The 21,266-nt window shown below is 46.1% G+C and overlaps 1 protein-coding gene across 1 annotated transcript in view; it reads left to right on the top strand.

Moving 5' to 3' along the window:
- Window positions 1–3,441: 3,441 nt before the first annotated feature.
- Window positions 3,442–21,266, top strand: part of slc16a12b (solute carrier family 16 member 12b) — a 31,680-nt gene continuing 13,855 nt past the window's right edge. Inside the window, exons 1-3 of the mRNA XM_078565253.1 lie at window positions 3,442–3,700; window positions 9,881–9,984; window positions 17,096–17,239. Coding sequence (XP_078421379.1) covers window positions 3,591–3,700; window positions 9,881–9,984; window positions 17,096–17,239 — 358 coding nt within the window. The 5' untranslated portion in view covers window positions 3,442–3,590. The remainder of the gene's footprint in view (window positions 3,701–9,880; window positions 9,985–17,095; window positions 17,240–21,266) is intronic.

Here is a 21,266-nt window from a genome sequence, read left to right as displayed (position 1 = left end):
TCTGCTAGAATTTCTCGTGAAATTAGAAGAGTTTTGATTTTGTGACACGCATTTTGCAGGTTCACGTTCCAGCGCCACTGTTGACCTTACCTTAAAAGCTGTTGTAACGGTTCATTGACTTCCGCCAAGCTTGACAGGAACTTGCTTACTTGGCTCACTATGCTAAGGAACCTTTGTAATTCTGTGGAAACTCTCTAATGACCCTGGTTTTCTGCAGGTCGGCAGTAATTCCAAAAGCTTGCACAATGTGGCTAAAGAATTTTATCATAGGCTTTGCAAATTCACTTTTGTTCTTCAATGTCAAACCTGCTTCATGTAGAACTTTGAGGTCTGCTCTCACTCGATGGTCATGTTCTTCCCTTGATGAACTGTGTATGAGAATATCATCCATATGCCATATTACTCCTTACGTGCCCTCCAGGGTCTGAGATTTCGTTCTTTGGAATATCTCAGATGCAGAAGCAATTCTGAATGGCAACCTGTTAAAATAATAATGACCAAATGGGGTTATAAAAGTGGTCAGCAACCTGGATCCTTTGTCCAGAGGCAACTGCCAAAAGCCGCTATTAGTATCTAATTTTGTGAAGAGGGTACTTTTTTTCTAATTTGACGAGACTTTCATCCACTGAGGCCATCTGGTGGATCTTGCGCTCTACTGACTTGTTTAATTGAGTTAAATCCACACAGATTCTAACTGAAGCATTAGGCTTTGGTACTATGACCATTCCAGAACACCACTTTGTTAGTATAGTTACTGCAGAGATGACTCCTTGCAACCATGTGTTCAATCTCTCTCTTGACTTTGACTAAGAGTGGTTGAGGGACCTTCCTCGCTATGGAGAGACATATAGGTTTACGTCTGCCTTTAGGATTACATGATATTCTGTCTTCAGCTTTCCTAAGCCTGAAAATAGGGATGGAAATTCCTTTCTGAATGCACTACTGGACTGCCTGACAACAATTTCATCAACCTTGCCTCAACTCAACCTTAACTGCAAGCACGCTTTTCTGCTCAATAATGATGACACCTGGTTCTGTATAATATACAGGGGTCCAATAATTTTTTCATCTTTGTATCATAATCTCACCAAGTTTTGGCCTATTACTTTCAGTGTAATCCTGTCTGGACCTAGCAACTGAATGGAGGATGGCTGTAACATGATACTTTTAAGCCATTTTACTTCATCAGATAATACTGGAACACCTGTGCCAGTATCTAGCTTGAATTCAGTGGTGTGACCATTAACTTCTAATTTAATATCCCAGTAATCATTTTCTGATTCATTAACTTCTCCTAGGGAGGTTATTTGTTTTTCTGTGGCTCTTCATCTTCTTGGATTTGTTTTGGCCTTGTTATTTTCTCTTTCTTTCTGTGAGCTACTTGTATTTTAGATTGGTAGACATTTTTTAAGTGTCCTAACTTTCCACAGTTGTGGCACTCTGTTCCCCCTGCTGGGTATTGTTCCTGTTTGTGCACAGTTTTCCCGCCACACTCAGCATCTCAACTTGACGATTGGTGTGCTTTTTTCCGATTTTTCGTGGGCTTTATCTTCACTGCACTTTCTCTTTTTTGTCTGACATATTAAATAGCTTCGCTCATTTTTTTTCCAAGGGAGATCACTTTCCCCATGAACAACCGTTCTGTTTAGCTTCCTAACCTTGGTCTGCTGCACTATTTGTACTGCCTTTGTGAGAGTTTCATCTAAGACCTCAACCACTATACAATCGCATATTAATTCATCCCTGAGGATCCCACAGTCACAATTCTCCACGAGCTGGTACAGGTAATTTATGAATGAATCCATGCATTCACCCGATTTTAGTCTTCTCTTGTCAGATTTTGCTCGCTCAATGATCAAATTTTTCTGAGTACTGAAGTACGCATCAAGCACCTAGAGGACTTCATCGTATGAGCTTGAAGCCTCTTCGACTCCCTGTCTCGCTGTTATGTCTTTTGCAATAGCGTCTACTGATTAAAGTATAAAGTACTGCCTTGATCCTTTTGTTCCTTCTTAAGCAAACCCGAAGCTGTTCTGTAACGGGAGAATCTCTTCCTCCAACTGTCCCTGAGTTGAGCCTGTTGCAAGACTTCAGCTCTTTGGAAATGTTCTGGGAGCGGCAATGTAGACTCCATGCTTGTCCTAAGTTCTGGATCTGTTGCTGTTTCAGTAGTTTGCTTCTAGATTGTGATCTGTATTCAATACTGCCTGGATTATGGGTCTATGTGCCAGCTTGCATCTGCAGCGCTCACAATGCTCTGTTCTCAGGTGAGTCTTCAATCTTTTTTTCTTCTTTTCCAATTTCCAAAGATTTGTAAGTCTTTCAGTCTGCAGTCTTCACTTGAAGTTTTGCTGGGTCTTTTACGCCCTGTCTGCTGCCACCGCATTTCATCTCGAGTCCAAGGTCCAGGTGGGATTTCTTTAGAGTTTTCCTGTTTCCCTAAGAGTGCTACCATAGACTGTTATTCATAAAAACCGTTCTTGTTTATCTACAGATCTATGCACATCTCAGTAACTCTACATGAGGTTGTACTTCTGCTTCCCTCCAGATCTCCGTTACTTACTCATGTGACATTACATCATAGTTACATCAGTGGTTACATCAGTATCAGATGCCCCTGATGTTAACTCATTACTCTACACCTCCCACCATGTCTTTATTCCAACTATATACATCCTTCTGCACTGCCTGAAGCTGGATTTGGCTCCAGATCTCAGGTTGGCACACTTCTCAGCAAATACCATAATCGAAGTAGTAATAGAGTAAGAGAGAATGACATGTCAGCCGTAAGCTTTTGAGAGCTGTGATAGGAATACAATTTTAAGAAGTTGCATAGAAAAATGTTATAATGACCAAAGTACGGCAGCATAGCTTTAAGAAATTGTTGACGTTATTTGCCTTTGATTATTAATGACCCACAGCTTGAAGGATAAAATGTAGGGAAATAGTTGGGGAGAGGAAGTTGTGAGCAAGGAGGAGTTGGCTGGAAAGCAATCCCTGTTATTGTCTTGTTCATTGCTGCTTTTAAACACACAACTGGCACCGGTGAATAAACCTTATTTGTTTTAAGCTCTGGTCTCTGTGTCTAACTGTCTACTGGATCATTGGCCTGTTTTAGCTTGTTACAAATAATAATGTATTGTCAGACATTGAGAGATTGTACACCATACTAGCTTGGTCATTTGCAAATTTGAGGTCTTGCTTGAGTTGGATTTGTATAAAAGTTAAATGAGAAAATATGGAGATTAAGCAATCTATTTTTAAATTTCTACTTTATTACTGTTCTTACATCGGCCTTTTGATCTGGTCTTTTGTAAAGTAACGTTTTTTAAACTTATGCAGCGATACAGGCATATTAGAATTGCAATAAATTTGCCTTATTTTTAATCATGCTTATATGACTTTTGACCTAACCCATCCCGTGTTTCTTATTTTTTTCAGATGGTTAATGAAAATCATTTACAAGAGCACATTCCAGGCCTTCATGAGCAGTAGTTCTGAACTGACCTCTGCTGGACTGAAGAACGAACTTGTCACTCTATTCGAACCAGGGAGCAGTGCAAATCTCAGTAGGCAGCGGAGCTACGGTGATGCCTCGCCACTCAAAAGGTCGATTAGTGGAAGCCCCAGATGGAGGATGGGGCTGGATGGTTGTGCTCAGCTGCTTCTTAGTGACCGTTTGCACGAGGGCCGTTTCCAGGTTTGTCAGTAAAACCTTTCATGCTCCTTATACTTTGCTCAGATTCATCATAAGCTTTGCCTTGAACTTGGAAATCTTCAGATTGATCTGACACCTATATTTCTGTTCACTATTGCATTTGTGACATTTGTTTGAACGTTTAGATGTGTGTTTTAAACATTCTTCCTCTTATCTCATGTGCATGTTGTTCCCGATCCTAGAATAGTACAGCAGGTGCTGTGCTCTGAGGCAATGGTCATTGTTGCTCCTGAATGTGTTGACTCAACATCTGCCTTTTTCTCCCTCACTGAAACAGATAGATCCGTATAGTCTGGTTCATTGTGAGTTCATGGTACGGGGAACTGTTATCCAGTCCTGAGGAATAGTGTGCCCGAGTGGCAGAACACAGGGAGAATGTCTTTGAGCTCTGGAATATAATAACTTGGAGTAGGGCTCCAGAATACTGAAAGTATTGGTTATACATTTCATGGTATCGTTGATGCTTAACCTGTATAACTCTCTAGGGTTATTCATTTACTTTAAAATTACTTGATGTTTTGAAACCGCAGTATAATATTTGAGGATATCATTGTAATGCTGTAATTTATTGAAGTATGGATGGCAAAATTTAGTTTTAAATCCTATTTTGGCTGATTGAAGAAACAGGAGACGTCATCATTGGATTGAAATCATAATGAGATTTTTTATCTTTGTTCTTCTTTGTTTTGCTTCCCCTTCTGAAGTTGGTGACTGTTGGACGTGGCTCCATGATCACTGGATACTCTCTAGTAATTCAGCCAAATGGCCATGATGTCAGAGCCTTAAATATAGTTGCGAAGAGAAAATTTGACCAGAGAAGGCATCACAGCCAAGGCGGTCTTGTCAAAAAGACTGATTAACAAGTATATTGTGAATGTTTTCTAATTAGGAGCTGAGCCTATGGGCAGAATCATCCCAGATTTGCACTAAGTGCGGTAGCGGGCGGGTAAAATATCATTTTACCTGCCGGCCACGATGGCGGGTTTTCACGCCGTATCATCCCAAAGCCGCCACATTATTTATGCACTCCCGGGAAACATGCTGTTTCCATGGCAGGTGGGCTCTCATTCACCTGCTCGCCATCACCTCGCTGCTTCATCATGCTGGGCGCCATATTTAAAGTTCAGACGCATGCACACACCTCAGTGTTTCCAGCCCAAGACTGCTGCAGGAAAGATGTCCACGAGAGGCAAAATGACTGCAGTCCCAGGTTTAATGATGCATCACTGGAATGTCATTTGGACGCCATACAGGTCCGCCGTGATGTCCTCTACCCCCACTCTGGCCGCAGGACGGGCAGCGGCATCACCAATCCAGCTTGGTAGGCGATGGCAGTGGTGGTCAGTGCCAATGATGCACAGAAGAGGTTGGCCATCCAATGCAGATAGAGAATGAATGATCTCATCCATGCAACCGGGGTATGGCAACCATCTCATCACCCTAAACTCTCACACTCAAGCCCATCACACATTCACTGGCATCTCACTCGCTGCCAGTTCAAAGGATATCATCACCCATTCTCTCACACATACCCTCACATATCCATCTGCCCTCATCTCTGGAGACTGCCTCCTCAGCCCTCACCATCTTGAGGCCATTTGCACGGATCAACATGTGCCCCCAGACACACCCTGGGATATCCTGCTTCCCGAGAACAGCTCTCGTCCTGCAGCCTCTTCTCATGCCTGTGCCCACTTCTGCCCCTTCCCCAAGCAAGACCTAGCCCTGCAGCCATTGAAAAGCTACCCACATATGGCTGATCTGTTAGGTAGAGACCTGCCTGTGAGCTCCCCTAAAAGTGATGATGTGCTGCCTGTGAAGCCTGGCGCTGATGACTGCGAGTGCTGACTGAAGCAAGGTAGGCAAACAAACCATGAAGTCCCGAGCGAAGTGCAGCTTGCCAGGTGCACATCGCTTATGTGCTGTTGTGAAACATGTTGGCGTGTTTTCCCACCAAAGTGGGCGGGCGATCCAGCTGTAGGGGTGTGCTGAGTCCGGCGGGCTGGCCTTATAATAATACGCTGATGTATCACAGTGAGGGAAACTAGGCCCAATATCGATGGGCGGAGTAGACGATTGCAAACTGGTTTTATGCCGTCGTAATACCGATTGCACCATGCTGTCCGCTCATGCAACCGAATATGTCTGTCGCCGGCAGGCAAAGAAAATCCTGGCCTATGTGTGAGGAGTCTGAAAGAAGACATTCACTCCACATCTTCTAAGGGCACTTCTCTTTTGTAGGATGTTAAGAGTCCTTAATGTGTGACCAGACAATGGCCACAAAATGGGTCTTCATAACGACCATAGCTGAAATGTTACGGGTGTGATTTTGCCACCAAAATGCGTATGCACAAAATGTGCACATTCTGGCACAGCCTACAGTGAACGCCATCTTGGCAAGCATGTTCAGGTGGGGATTAGGAGTGAGTGCCGGACATAAACAGAGTAGATAGATTGTGAAATCAGTCAGTGCGTAATGCTAAGTTGACACCAGTGCTGCTATTTCCAACCTTGCCAGTCCAACTCACCCTCTTCACCACACACAGTTGAACATACAATCAGCAGCAGGAAGGACCCTCGCCTGTGCTATTTAAAGGGGGTCATCAACTGCTTACAGCTGAGTTGCTGATTAAGTTCTGGTTCTGTCTGAGATTGTACGAGCACTTGGTGATTTGCAGAGTTGGCTAAAGTCGGTGAAGTCAACAGGATGTGGTGCTAATTGTTGCAAAGATCCTGGTACTGAAGCCAGATGGCTGTGGTCAGACCACTTGGGCTGCACCATGACAGGGAGATGGGACAGAGGCAGCAAAAAAGAGGACAAGCTGCTCATAGGGGAAGAGGAGGAGGGGGAGAAGGGCCCTCAATAGGCTGTCATGTTGACCTAGGATCTTCTGGGAGCATTTCCCTATTTCAGCCTAAGCAAGGAGCAGTCTGTGCATTGGCTCCATGGGCTGGATTTTATAGGGGGTGCTATTGCTCGCAGCTGCTGTTGCAAGAGTTGTCCAGAAGCCAACGCAATGAAAAGAAGCCCGCCCTGCAGACTTGACATGCAGTTGGCAGGTTAAACAGGCTTAGAGCGGGACTGCTGCCTCTCAGTGAGAGGAAGTCCTGCCTTTGAGAGCTACCAGCCAATCTGATTGGTCAGCAGCTCTAGCAGTCCCAGCAGTACTGGAATTGAGTAGTAGGTGCTGCTGGGACTGCTAGCAACTCCACAAAGAAGGCAGCCATGCGTCTGGACCCACTAAGCCGAGAGTCTTGGACGAGGAGGGATCGGGCAGCCTAAGGAGGGGGTGAGGGGGGTGGGTGGCGTGTTTTGGAGGTCAGGCAGGAAGGAACAAAGTGGGGGGGAGCAACATCTTGGGGGCTCACCTCTGATATGCAAACGGCACCCCAAAATGCTGTGCCTATCCTTCTGCCTTACAAACATTTTTTAAACTAGGCCTGCCCATCTGCTCATGCCAACCATTTTAGGGCAGTGATTTATCCAGGTCAATTGCTTGTTAACAAGCTCAATTGACCCTTAAGTATTTATTTAAAAATGGTGGGCGGGCTGCCAATTTTGGCACCCACCCACCTACCATATTATGGGGAACTGATGCAGGTACAGCAAGTGATTAGGAAGGCAAATGGAAGGTTGGTATTTATTACAAGGAGAATGGAATATAAAAGTAGGGAAGTTTTATTGCGGTTATACAAAGTCTTGGTGAGACCACAACTGAAATACAGTTTTGATCTCCTTATTTGAAAAAATATATAATCGCATTAGAAACAGTTCAGAGAAGGTTCACTTGATTCATTCCTGGGATGAGGTGCTTATCTTGTGAAGATAGGTTGAAGAGTTTGGTCCTATACCCAATATGAAAGGTGATCCTATTGAAACATATAAGACCCTGAGGAGATTTGACAGGGTAGATACCGTGAGGATGTTTCCACTTATGGGAAAGACTAGAACCAGGGGACACAGTTTAAGAATAGGAAGCCTACTGTTTAAGACGGAGATGAGGGGAAATTTTTTCTCTCAAAGGGTCATTAGTATTTAGAATTCTCTTCCCCAGAAAGCCATGGAGGCTAGGTCATTGAATTTATTCAAGGCAAAGTTAGACAGATTTTTTTGACAGCCAAGGTAGTCAAGGGTTATGGGGGGCAGACGTCAAAATGGAGCTGAAACCACAACCAGAATCAGCCATGATCTTATTGAAGAGCAGAGCAGGCTCGAAGGGCTGAATGGTCTACTCCTGCCCCTAAATCCTAATTTCCTGTGCCAAGAAGGTGGTGGGCTTGCCACCCTCCTATTTTGCGTGCCTCGCCCTCCCCACCAGCCGAAACCACACCCAGCAGGGGCACTATAAACTCCAGTCCCATATTACAAAGGAGGCACTCACAGAAATCTCCCGCCTCTTGCAAACAGGCCCGCAGCCTCGGATCAGGGCCAGGATGGTGCTGCTAGTGGCTGTGAGAGTGACTGTGGCCCTGAATTTTTTTGCATGGGACTCTTCCAGGCTGAAGCAGGTGACATGTGTAAACATCTCCCTTCTTGCTGTTCACTGCTGATTCCAGGAGGTGATGGATGCTGGTTATGCCAGCTGAGGGGAATTCATTGTGTTCTCTCTAATGCAGAGAGAAGCAGGCAGAGCATTCACTTGGCTTTGTTAGAATATCAGGCTTCCCCATGGTGCAGGGTGCCATTGATTGCACACATGTGGCTTTGGAAGCACCGCATCTCAATGCTGAGCTGTACAGCAACTATAAAGCTTACCACTCTCTGAACAAGCAGTTGATGTGTGACCACGCTTAGCACATCATGTTGATGAATGTCCTGTATCCTGACAACAGTCATAACGTTTTAATTTTGCAATCGTCCCTCAGTATTTGAGCCACCCTGTCAAACCAGAGGGTGGCTGCTGGGTAACAAGGGCTGTCTGCTTAACACCTGACTCGGGATTCTGCTTTGCAGCCCATTCAACTCGTGGACAGCACAGCATATAATGAGAGTCCTGCTGCCATTTGAAACACCTCCGAACGGACCATTATAGTGTTGAAGCGGCAGTTCTGCTGCCTGGGTCCTGGAGGAGCCATTCAGTACTTGCCAGAGCATGTATCCCAGCTCGTGGTGGTCTGCTGTCATGAGGACGCAGCCCTTGCCATTGGAGACAGGTTGAGCAACTGGGGAGGAGGAGGAACAACAGGAAGGTAGGAGGCAGCTGGCACACCTACATTTCAACTGGGTTGTCTGTGATCGCCTCATCCACCTACTGTCCCATTGAGTACAGCCACAAGCATACAACAGTGACACACCAACCCATTCATTTTGTCCTAGCCAATATTTTTCCCTCAATTAACATACAAAAACAGATCATCTGGTCATTATCACATTGCAGTTTGTGGGAGCTTGCTGTGTGCAAATTGGTTGCTGCATTTTCCATATTTCCCATAAGCGGTTACACTTCGAAAAATATTTCATGGGAAGTAAAGTGTTTTGAGATGTTCGGTGGTTGTGAAAAATGCTCTGTAAATGCATGTCTTTATTTCCAAGTCTTTCTAGTTACAAACTCCATTATCTCCCCTTGGTTCTTTTGCCAAATACCTTCAATCTGCATCCTCTGGTTACCGACCCTGATGCCACTGGAAATGATTTCTCCATATTTACTCAATCACAACCCCGCACAATTTTGAACACTTTAAATAAATCTCCCCTTAACCTTTTCTGCTTTAAGGAGACCAGCTTCAGATTCTCCAGTCTCTCCACATGATTGAGGTCCCTCATCCCTGGTACCATTCTAGTAAGTCTCCTCTGCACCATCTCCAAGGCCTTGGCAGCCTACCTGAAGTGTGGTGCCAGGCGTAGACATAATACTCCAGCTGAGGCCTAACCAAAGTTTTCTGAAGTTTCAGCATAACCTCCATGCTTTTGCACTTTGTGCCTCTATTTTTTGAAAGCTAAGGAATTGCTGCATGCCTTCTGAACAGGCTCAACCAATGTAATTGTGATGTAAGGGCATTCAGTGCATGCAGATATAGGAATTGAGAAATCTGCCACTGGACCCCCAAAGTGTTGATTCATCTATCCATTCTCCAGATGCTGAGGTATCTGCTGCACATTTCGAACCTTTTTCTACTTTTTACTTCGTCTAACGACTTACACGTATTGTTTTGGATTTCTAGGTGCTTCTCCATATTTTTTGTGGAGTTCCAGAATTATTTTGCTCAGGATTACGCCATGACAGCATGGATACACTCCACTGTCGACTGCACTACAATGCTTTTCGGTGAGTGTATGAATTTATAAATTATATACTCCAAAGTACAACTAGAGAAGCATTCTTCCCATGGAATTATGTATTCCTTAACAGTTCAGTCATGTGTTCTGAGCTACAGTGCATTAATTGTTGCACTGAGGTCATGAAAGGCGGGCATAACTATTGGCAACATGATTAATATTAGAATTGTGTATAGACCTTAAGATTCTGTGACAAGAAAATGTTAGAAATAAAAACAAACAATTTAACTTATCCGTTCTTAAGCCTCCTGCTTGAGCTCATCAGTTGCCAGTATCAATGAATTACATTCCAAGTCTGCTCCCTGACAACACTCTGCACGTACTGAAGATTCTTTGTGTGTATAACAGCAATGATAGATTTTGTTGAACACCCTGCTTACATTTAACTTGAGAAGTACTGTGGGCAGCCAAGAATTTGGGGAATGGCAGCACCAAGAATTGCTTGGAGGAAAGGTGATAAAAAGCCCCTTTTGTTGGGAGCTGGCCAATTGGTTATTTTGAGCTTTCAACTCTTTATCCATAAGCTCGAAAAGAGCTTCTGCTAAAACCATTGAAAAACCTTTATTACAATGAGCGCTTTGTAATGGTGACCTACTGTAACAATTTTGCACTGTCGCAGAGGATGGAATAAGGGGCTAATAAGGCCTAGGACAATGCTGCACCAGCCTTCACAGCACAACAAAGCCAACCGAATTCTACTTGCCCACTAAGTTGGTGGGAAACTCTTTCGAGTTACCAACAGTCACAGATTGCAACTCTTTTCGAGTACAATCACAGTTCTTGGTTTCCAGGAGTGGGACATGAACCCACAACCCTCTGATTCAAAGGCGAGGGTGCTATGAACTGAGCCACAAAGTCCCAGGTTCTATGTTCGGTTGCCATGGCAACATCGGCATCAGATCAAAGGCTTGTAATTAAGTAGCTGACTTACTTGGCATTCAACCATTCACAAATGGAGGACTAAAATGCCAGTCACACTTCAACACTTGACTGTTCTGCACTGAACTTTGAGAGTGTAGAACAGCCCTGTATTTATTTTTTGCACTTTGAAGAAACTTTTGCCCTGCAGATTTTACTTTGCTGGAGGAAGTTCTCCTTTTTGACTGTATGTGAATGATTCTGTAGTTTGTAGTGTAGAGTGTTGCTTCACAGTGTTAAATTGGTTTCTGGAATTTGTAGTAAAACATTACACTCTAGTGATCTGAAGGCACAATGAGCGTCTGTTATTAATTATTGTTTGCCAGAGCCACTCAGTAACAGGATTGCAGTAAGTGATTGTACTTTAAATAAAACCTGGATACAAATAGAATGTTAATTTTGAACTATCTGGCACATCTGCTTGGCAGTTTATAATGCCTTTCTCAGTATCTAAGGAGCAGTTTCAAAGTGTTGAGAAATCACAGTTTTGATTCTGAGTTAATTAAACTTGCAAATCCTTCCCTAAATCCAAGAAACCTCCTAATGTCAGCCTCCTGACCACCCATTTCATTGCTATAATCATCAGAAGCATTTCCGGATATTTCCGATTTTGTTTCTTGAGAGAAAAATGGATGATAAACTCACAGCCAGGGCAGGAGGTGTAGGACTCAGTGCAGTACTGCAAACAAAGGAAATCTACAGACCTCCTCCTATTTGAACTGTTGGAATGATGGGGTTGAGGCGGGGGTTGGTGGTTGGAGGTGAATGAAGGTGGACGATGAAATGAGGCACCACGAGTACTATGGCAGTAGGGAGAGTTGGCTGGTTTAACAACTGTTTGCCAACCTCCTGAACAAAGTAACCAGCAGGCTGGTGAGAAGCAGTCGCCCACTATTAAAACTGGTGGCAGCAGGCCATTGTCAGGGAGCCAGGATATGGCCCCTGACTCCTTTTAAGTAGATCAGTGGGGCAAAGCAGGGGAAATCCAAGGCCTGGGAAGCAAGGAGAAAGCCCAGCACAAGGGAGGCCCAAAACAGTCTTCTAGGACCCAGAGGAGTAGTCCTATTCCTAGCCTATGAGGAAGTAATTAAAATTGTTAAAGCTTATCTTGTTGGGCCTTATTATAGACCTGGCTGTTGTTCTTGACAAGTTTGACCTGGTTGGAGAAGGGGTTGGGTGGGATCCATCATTGCTCCTCTGCTCGGACATCAGGTTAAATTAACAGATCCAGCTTTGATTATGCCATTGGAACCCAATGTACACAAGAGCTGTGTCAAGTCTTAATGTGTTGGCTTGTGTCAAGTCTTAACCTTTAAAATTACAGCAGGCTGGATCAGGGCAGAAAAGGGACGATCTCTATTTTAACAGCCCCTCCTTGCCTGGTCTCTGTAGGTGCTGTGGGGTGGGGTGAGGGTGGGTGAGTGGATGGGGTAGGGGGGATTAGAATCAAGGCACTGAGATATGAAAAACTAAAGGACAGATACTGTTGGTAAAAATCTGGAAGGGGTTTTGAGCTGTATTTCAGCACCAAGCTTCATTGCTGTTGGAGCAGGCGAGGCAGCAAATCTAAAGCCATTTTGACCCTGTCATTTTATGATTTTCCACAATCTTTTAATAAAAATGATAACCCAGATTGGTGATGAATCAGCAATGCCCTTGTACTTCTAATCAGCAATGAGGTTGCCACATGGACACTGAACTTATTACCATGCAAGAATGAGGTGAAGGGAAATATAAAATTGCAGGTAGCTGTCAAAGGAGTATTTTTCTCAAGATGTGAAATTATCAGTAGAAATGTAAATACAGTGAAGAAAAATCAAATTGCATGATGTGGGGCGGAATCGTCCCAGATTTGCACTAAGTGCAGTAATACTTAGGGTAAAACAACATTTTACCCACCGGCCGCAATGGCGGCTTTTCACGCCGTATCGTCCCAAACCAACGTGTTAATTATGCATTCCGGAGAATCATGCTGTTTCCATGGCGGGGAGGCTCTCATTCGCCCGCCACACCATCACCGCGCTGCTTCATTACGCCGGGCGCCACATTTAAAATGCAGCCGCACGCACACACCTCTCAGTGTTTCCAGCCCACGACTGCAAAGAAGACATAGCTCCGAAAGGCAAAATGACTGCAGACCCCAGGTTCAATGACGTGTCCTTTGAGCACCTTTTGGACACCGTGGAGGCTCACCCTAATGTCCTCTATCCCTGCACTGGCCGCAGGATGGGCAGCAACATCATTGATCTGACTTGGGAGGTGGTGGTCAGTGCCAATGCCCTGCAAAATAGGACAGCCACCCAGTGCAGGAAGAGGATGAATGTTCTCCTTCGTTCTGCCAGGGTAAGTCACTCTTCTCATCACTCTCAACTCACCCACACAAACCCATTACACACCCACAGGGCCCTCACTCACTGCCAGCTCAAGGGACATCACCATTCTCACACACACCTTCATTGTCCTCATCCCATCCATGGCACCACTCATCACGCACACATGCCAGGCATACTGATCATCTGGCCTTGGCAGGCATCCTGTTTATACTCCCTCCACCTCTATCCATGCAGGACAAGCTGGCACAGAACAGGAAAGAGAGGTCATAGACCTGTGGAGGGATGCCTGAAATCAAGGTCCTCACGGACTTTGAAAACAGAGCCATCCAACTGGCCGGCGAGGATCTGTGCTGCTCACCCACACCCTCCAGGGACACAAACCTCAGTGGACCTAGCTTTACAGTAGCCTTGGGATTACAATCTGGTGAGCACATCACACTTTCTGGTCTGCAGCAGGCGGTGGCAGGGACTTCCCAAGTGTCCGGCACTTGGAGGACTGCTGGAGGCCAGAACATTGCTGAGTCCGAGTCAGATGATGAGGCCCTGGACTCGGTCATGTCTCAGCTGCTGGAGCTGCAAAGCTCAGGAACATCAGGAAGGGATGTTCACTGCATTCCTCATATTGCAAGGCACAATGGAGGAATCGTTCACCTTCAGTCTGAGGCGATAGCGCTGGCATGCCAATGCGCTGTGGTCAACACTAGTAGGATGGCGGCCACCATGGAGACCTTGGTCTGGGATGTTGCTGCTGCGCGGGCTGAACTCCATCGCTGACGCCATAGTTGGCCTCCAACAGAGGCGAGAGGGTGCGGGGCAGCTTGATCTCATTCCGGCTACCCATTCTCCTCAAGGAGTCAGCCAGGGGCCCTTGGGCACCTATAGGGAGGAGGATCAACAGGTGCACGCCCCAGGGCCACCCACCCAGGTGGCTCCGCAAGTGTCCGGCCAATCCGAACCCCCTCTTCCTGTGACTTCAGCAGCTCCAGCTCCACAGGCTGAGGAGGCTGCCGCTGCCACACAGCCCGCCAGAGGACGCCCGCCAAAGTCATCAGTCAGCAGGCTGCCTCCACCTCCGCTGTGGATGTCCATGGTGCACCAAGATGTAACAGCAGCGTTAGCAAGGTTAAGAAGGTGTAGTTTCACAGCCTGGGCTCGGGTGTTAACCACGTGTACGTAATGTTCATTATTGTCAATAAACTCCCAAGAATGTCCCCCTGCCTGTGGCTCCTTGTTCTGATGAGCAGTGTTCTTGTCACTCAGATGTGAAACCTTTCTGCACAAGATAAAGGCAGGTGTCTCAGCCCAGGGTCTCTTCCCTGTGCTCTGCGCAGCCTTCAGACCACAGTGATGGCCCAGCCCCTCACTCCCCGGAAGCATTACTGATGCCTGCACCTCCGATGGTGCTGGTCATTGCTGCCAGAATTTTGTGGGCAGGTGTCACAGAGTTCCCTCATTCTCTCTGGGGCTCTCAGCATCTTTTGAGGAGGGGCTGGCCCCCATCATACCAGAACTGTGACCAGTGATGCTGTGCTCCTGAAGGGCTTGGGTGCTGAAGGCTACAAAGAATCAGATGCATTTAAAGTTTCACGGCTGCGTCTCCATGCTATGACCCTGATCATGGAGCACAAGCGATCTGTTCTCGACCAGGCAGGAGTCAGACATTCACAGAGACAATGTGAAGATCCATGGAGTGTCTTCAGTGCATGTCATCATCATCCTCCTGCAATCGAGTGGCTATTAGGGCCTCCACTGCATCTCCATGACAGGAGTAGTATCATAGAGAGCATGTGCGCTGCCATAAGCCAGACTGGAGTCAAACATTCACAGGTGCAATGTGAGGATCCATGGTGTCTCCTCACTGCATTTCGTCATCATCCTCCACAAAGCTGGCAGCTGTGAGGGCCTCCTGAGCATGCCTGCCTCATCTGGCCAGTGCAAGGGCCTCATCGCTGTCACCATTGTCTTTGAGAACCTCCTCACCCTCATCCCAGTCGACATGCTCCTCATCAGAGGAGACCTCCATCCTCCCCTCAGCCAGATCGTCTCCCCTTGGCAGTGCCAGGTTGTTCAGGGCGCAGGAAATGTGGCCCGCCATTGACGGGCTGAGCGGGCAATTGTGAACTGGTTGTGAAACTGACTTTGGCCTTCTCGCTTTATTGTCCGTTCACACCATTGAGCACGCCCGATGCCAGTGGGCACTGGCGATTCCACCTGTGATATGGAGAGTAACCACGTCCTGGCAGACTTTGCAACGGGGAATGACACTATGAAAGTTAAAGCAAGACATCCTGATAATGCAAAATAAAAGAAAAATGCTGTGGAGGCTGGAAATCTGAAACAAAAACAGAAAATGCTGGAAAACTCAGCAGATCTGACAGCATCTGAGAAGAGAGAAACAGAGTTAACGTTTCGAGTCCGTATGACCCTTCTTCAGAGCTGAAGAGAAATGCAAATGTGATGAAATTTATACTGTCAAATGGAAATCCTGTCAGGGAGCAGAGCAGCACTTTTTCAAGCTAGGCATTTCTGGAAGAGAAGTGGCAGGAGATCATCCTAATTCCGGTGTGCCTATGAAATCCGAGCTTGCTGCCATGCAGGCTCATACTGCTGCCATCATGGCTACGGATACCAGTGCTCAAAGGAGTTTTCAGGGTCTCACAGCAGTCCAACACCCTGATCTCCAGCAGATTACTAGGATTGCTGAGGCACCACCCCAGAGGCTGTGGCAGTGGCTCTGTGGAGCATGAATCCACAGTCCACTGTCAGGATGACACAATTGGTGCTCCCACTGCCACAGAGCCCCTACTGTTGCCTGTCAGCCAGCCCAGATTGCTGCTACCCGTGCCGAGGTGGTGCAGTGTGAAGCTGGGCCTTCTAGGCCTTGAGCAGCTTGGGGGTGCCTTGTATGTCCATCTGCAGTCTTCTCACTGAAAGTCAGCAGCCATTCTTCAGCCACTAGGGGTTGTACTGCATAGGAACAGTGGACCAGGCAAAGGCTGGCATTAAGGGAATGAACAAGGACAATTCATTGGTTTGTACATGAAATGTTGGAAGTTTTGATGAATAAAGTTGGTGTTATGGGATGGTTATTTTCTGGTGGCCTTTATTTCAGTATTGTGGCTAAGAGGATGTTGTGATGATCCTTACCAGAGGGATGGTAAGGTACGGGATTGTGGTATGGGGTCAGGTCCTGTAATTCTTTTGAGGTATTGGCAGAACTGCAGAGAGAGAACCCGGGTCAGGATTTTACAGCCCCGCCGTGTTCTCCCCCGCTGGCAGATGTGGCGAGCCATTTAAATCTCCGTTCAGTTTGGTGGGGCTGGTAATATCCTGCCCGGCAGGAGGGACTGTAAAATCCTGGCCCTGGTGTTTGTTAGCACCAGGAGAGCAGAATGTGTTCTTTGTTTTACTCAGGTTTGGCAATAATGAGAGTAGGGGTTGCAGAATTTTAAACAATGGAGGGTGTCCCTGGATAAAGCAGTCTTGCTGAGGGTAAACATGGAGTCTGGGAGCATTGGAGGGAGGGTTACTGGTATCTGTCAGCAGTAGGAGAAGAGCGCATCATGAGGTCTGGTAGAATGACTGAGGCTGTAGAATGTGTCCTAGCTAAAAGAGCGAGGGCGGGGAGATTAGATTGCACATGGATGAAGATTTAATAACACTGGAGTGTAGATCTTAAGATGAGATAGCACTTGTCACAATAAAGTGCCTTTCCAGTTGTTCCTTGAGGCTTAGAGATTTATGTTGTGTTTTATTAATTTTTTTGCATTTGTACAGAGGCCAAAAGTAGGATAGGGCTACAGTACCATTAAATAATTTTCATTATGTTTGTCCTGTTATTCTCTTTAGCACCTGTTGGGAGTATTATTAGCAATCGGTATTCCACTAGGGTGGCAGTGATTCTTGGAGGAGTGTTAGCTTCTGCTGGCCTCATTCTCAGCTCATTTGCTACTTGCCTGGAGTACCTCTATCTCTCGCTGGGAGTCCTGACAGGTAAGAATTATAACTACTGTATAAATTTGGTTGACTGCTATAAAGCCTCTATAAGGTACTCTTAGATTGGGAAAGGTTAGAAAATCAGTCCAACAATGAGAACAGCACTTATAAAGTTGATGAGCTAAAAGGTAACTTCCCACATTGCACCAAGAGGTGAAATGATGAGTGGGATTAGAAGACTATCATTGAGCCTTTTTGGCTCTGGAAGATAAAAATGTGGTGGACACTTTAAGAGATGGAAAAACCTTTCTGTGTGGGCTGCAGCAGTAACAGTGTCTAAATTAGAATTATGGTTAAAAACTGTAAAATAATGTCTCTATGGATCCCTACCACTCTTAGTGATTGCCAAAACCTACATGCCAGCTGATATTATTTGGTGCTAGTGGTCAATGATTTGAGGTTCCAGCCACTCGGAAAAATGTTGACAAATCCTTTTTGATTGAGCTAGTAAAAATTAAACGAAGTTTACTCCATAGAACATAAAAATATTCATTAATTACTGCTGTAAAAGGCTGTCAAATTAAATAGATTTGCTAATTCTCCACTGTTAAATTGATGCGATACTTGGAATTGAAGACCAGCTTTAAAAGTTCTTGTGCTGTGATTTCACTCCACTCTCGATCCTGTTTTTTCCTGGAGATTCCTGCTGAACTCTTTCTCTGGCAGGGAAATCTTCAGAAAGGATCTTGGAAAAGTAATTATGATTCTCTTAAGTCGATTACTTGCTGCTTGGCTTTGCACTTTAAATCCTTGATTCTGGAACAACATGTTGGGATACCATATATGAGGGATTTGAGACCTGACAGCTTGTATTTATTGAATACTTTTTGTGTCACAAAGCATCCCAAAGGACAGGAGCATTAGAAAGCAAAATTAGACACTGAACTACACAAGGAGATATAAGGGCATCTGACCAAAAGCTTGGTCAAAGATGTAGCTTTAAGGAACCGCTTCTCGGAGGAAAGAGAGGTGGAGAGGCGGAAAGGTTTGGAGGGGGAATTTAAAACTAAAGGGGAGGGAATTTTATAGAGCTGACAGGAGTGTGTGGGGTGACTTGATAAGATTCTTGATAGGCAAGGAGGTGAAAGGTTAATGGAGGGTAGGCGGGAAAGCGGATTTGAGGTTACAGTCAGATCAGCCGTGATCTCATTGAATGGCGGGGCAGGCCTGAAGGGCCAAGTGGCCTACTCCTGCTCCTAATTTGTATGTTTGTGTGACTTAATTAGGTGGGATGTGAAATTTCAATTTCCTGGACATGCAGTGCTGAGATGCAGCGCTAAAGTCAATGGCGTGTTTGTGGTGTGTTGAGCCTCACACTGGCCCGTGGGAAGTTTGTATTTGTCATACGTGTGCAGGCCGTGAATACTCATTAATGTGAAACAGTTTGCAACAAAGTCTTACCCTCAGGATAAAATCAGCAATGCATGAGAATCTCGAGGTACCCGGCTCACAATCGTGCAAAGGTGATGTGTACCTGTTGGGTTTGTGTCGTTGTGGCCAAGGTAAGCAGGTTTCCACATTGAACTCTATGGCACAAGGTGGTGGGTGCTGAAATGTTGGTGCTTGGGTGCAGGGAGGTGCGATGGAGGGAAGGGACTAGCATCCTGGGTATGGCAGTCCTGTAAGAGGGTGAGTCGGGGTAGGTGGGTCAAGCAGGGATTGAAAGATGGATGAAGGGCCTAAAGGGCGGGATTTTGAGGGTTGAATTGAGGGTTCTGGGTGGCAGAGGGAACAGTCACAGTCAAGGGGGAAGTTGTACTCAGTATGGGGGCAGTCCAGAGTCAGGGTCAGGTATTGGAAGTTCTCATGGGATGGGGTATGGGAGTGAACAAAAGCATGAAGGAGGATAACAGGAGATTTGAGGGTCAGAGTGGCCGCTGGGATGGTCACGGGTGTAGGCAAGTGAGGAGAGAGATGGAATGTGCAGGGACATAGTAATAAGGTCTAGAGTAATGAGGGGAGGTTCAAGGGTAACAGAGGAGAGAGGAAAGGTTATGTTGGATAGGTCAAGGATGATGGGGCAAGTGTGGGTGTGACAGGGGGAGGGTAGAAGGTAGAGGATTAGGTTTTGAATGTAACATGCGCCATTGTCAGTGGCTCACTGAAAATGCATGTTCAATTGCAAGGATCGCAAATCAAATTAGGAAGAGGTTCATTTTGGATGGGTGGAGTTCATGATGTGTACAATTAGTTGATTAAAAGGACTCTAATAAATAGTTAAGCGGATGAGAACTATGGATGAGCATGCTCTCACATGTATGTCTACCCTCTTCACACAGTGCAGTTACTGCCAGATCTGTGGGTCTCATTCACCTGATTTTCCTGCAACCTGGGGAGCAAGAGGAGAGAATGTGAGGAAGGAGAGCTCTTGGTGTCCACCAACAGAGGCCACAAAGGCCAACAGCAGGCAGCACCAGAGGGCGAGGCTAGTCCGGACACAGGCGTCCATGGAAGGCATCATGAAGACAGGCATTGGCGTGTCAGCATACCCAGAGGATAAGAAGAAACTACCTCCAGATGTCAAAGAGGCGATGCCAGAGAGAGTTGAGGATGTCCCAGGAAATGGCCACCAAGATATATTGAATTGTTCGTCGAGATGGGAATTTGCTGGGAACCCTATGCCAGCGGCACTTAAGGTTACAGTGGCACTCAATTTCCATGCCAGTGGTGGCTTCCAGATCATGACAGGTGGCATCTCACAGGTTCCCACTCATAGGTGCATAAAGAGGGTGACCGATGCCCTATTTAATCATTCCAATGATTTTCTCCACGTCACCACTGAAGAAGACAGCCAGGTGGCAAGGTCAGCAGGGATTGGCGTCATCGCTGGTTTTCTTCGATTGTAAGGTGCTGTCAGCTGCACTCCTTTGACCATAAAAGCTCTGTGGGAAGAGTCAGCTGCATTTGTAAATTGTAAAGTGTTTCATTCTGTGAATGTACAATTGGTGTGTGACCACAGGAGAAGAATAATGCAGGTCTGTGCCCATTTCCCAGGGAACTGTTAGGATGCATACATCTTGCCAACTCACAGTTCCCAGAGCTTTTTGAAACCCCAGCCCAGGTTGATGGATGGGTCTTCGGTGACCCGGCTATCCCCTGCATACATGATGGCTGATGTCAGTGAGGCATTTACAGAGTACAACAGAGGAGCGCTACAATCAAGCTCATGTGCCCACCAGAGCCAACATTGGGCTTCTTAAAATGCGCTTCCTCTACCTTGACCGGTCTGGAGGGGCTCTGCAATATGCATCTAGAGGGTGTCAGAAATAACCGTGGTCTGCTGTGCACTGCACAACCTGCCACTGCAAAGCAGACAGATGTTGCAAGGGGAAGAACGTGCCCTACCATCTTCCTTTGCTGTGTTAACTCTAAACGTGTGTCCTTTACCACCTAGAATAGAACATGGAGCGTAGCTTTGTCACATGCACGCGCTAGTGAGTGCAGATACCAAGGACATCTTACGGGTACGTGGGCATCCATGTAACAGCCTGCCTTACCCAATTATACATATCAAGCACCATCTTTAAAATGCTTTGAATGCAACTGCAGCTGTTTCATTTATACTCTTTTGAGAATACCAATATTATAAACTAATTATCTAATAAACAAATGAACTAATGAACTGCCCTTTAAAGAGGCACTGTAACAAAAAAATAAAACTTTAAAGGAAACTTAACAAGTTAAATTAAAAGAAGAAGCACTCTAGCCGCGGCTGTGCTCACCGGTTTCGAAAGGCCTCAAGCGTATCGGCGGACATTGCGTGCTCCCTCTCCAAGGGCACCTGGGCACGGGTGTAGCTACGGAGGAAAGCAGGCAGTCAGGTCAAATGACCCCCTCAACCGCCCAGTGTCTGGACCTGTTAATGACCGCCTTGGCCAGGCCCAGGAGCAGGCTAACGAGGAGGTCCTCCACCTCGCCTGCCGCCCTCTCCTGGTGGCCAAAGATCAGGAATGTAAGGGCTGAAGTGCAAACAAAACTTGAGGCCACCTCAAATAACGAAGTAGGTGCTGCAACCTCGGACAGC

The sequence above is a fragment of the Cetorhinus maximus genome, chromosome 20, assembly GCF_964194155.1.
Source record: "Cetorhinus maximus chromosome 20, sCetMax3.hap1.1, whole genome shotgun sequence".
NCBI classification, from domain to species: Eukaryota; Metazoa; Chordata; class Chondrichthyes; order Lamniformes; family Cetorhinidae; genus Cetorhinus; species Cetorhinus maximus.
Note: the sequence above shows the minus strand (reverse complement) of the source record. Positions and strands in the feature narration are given on the sequence as shown.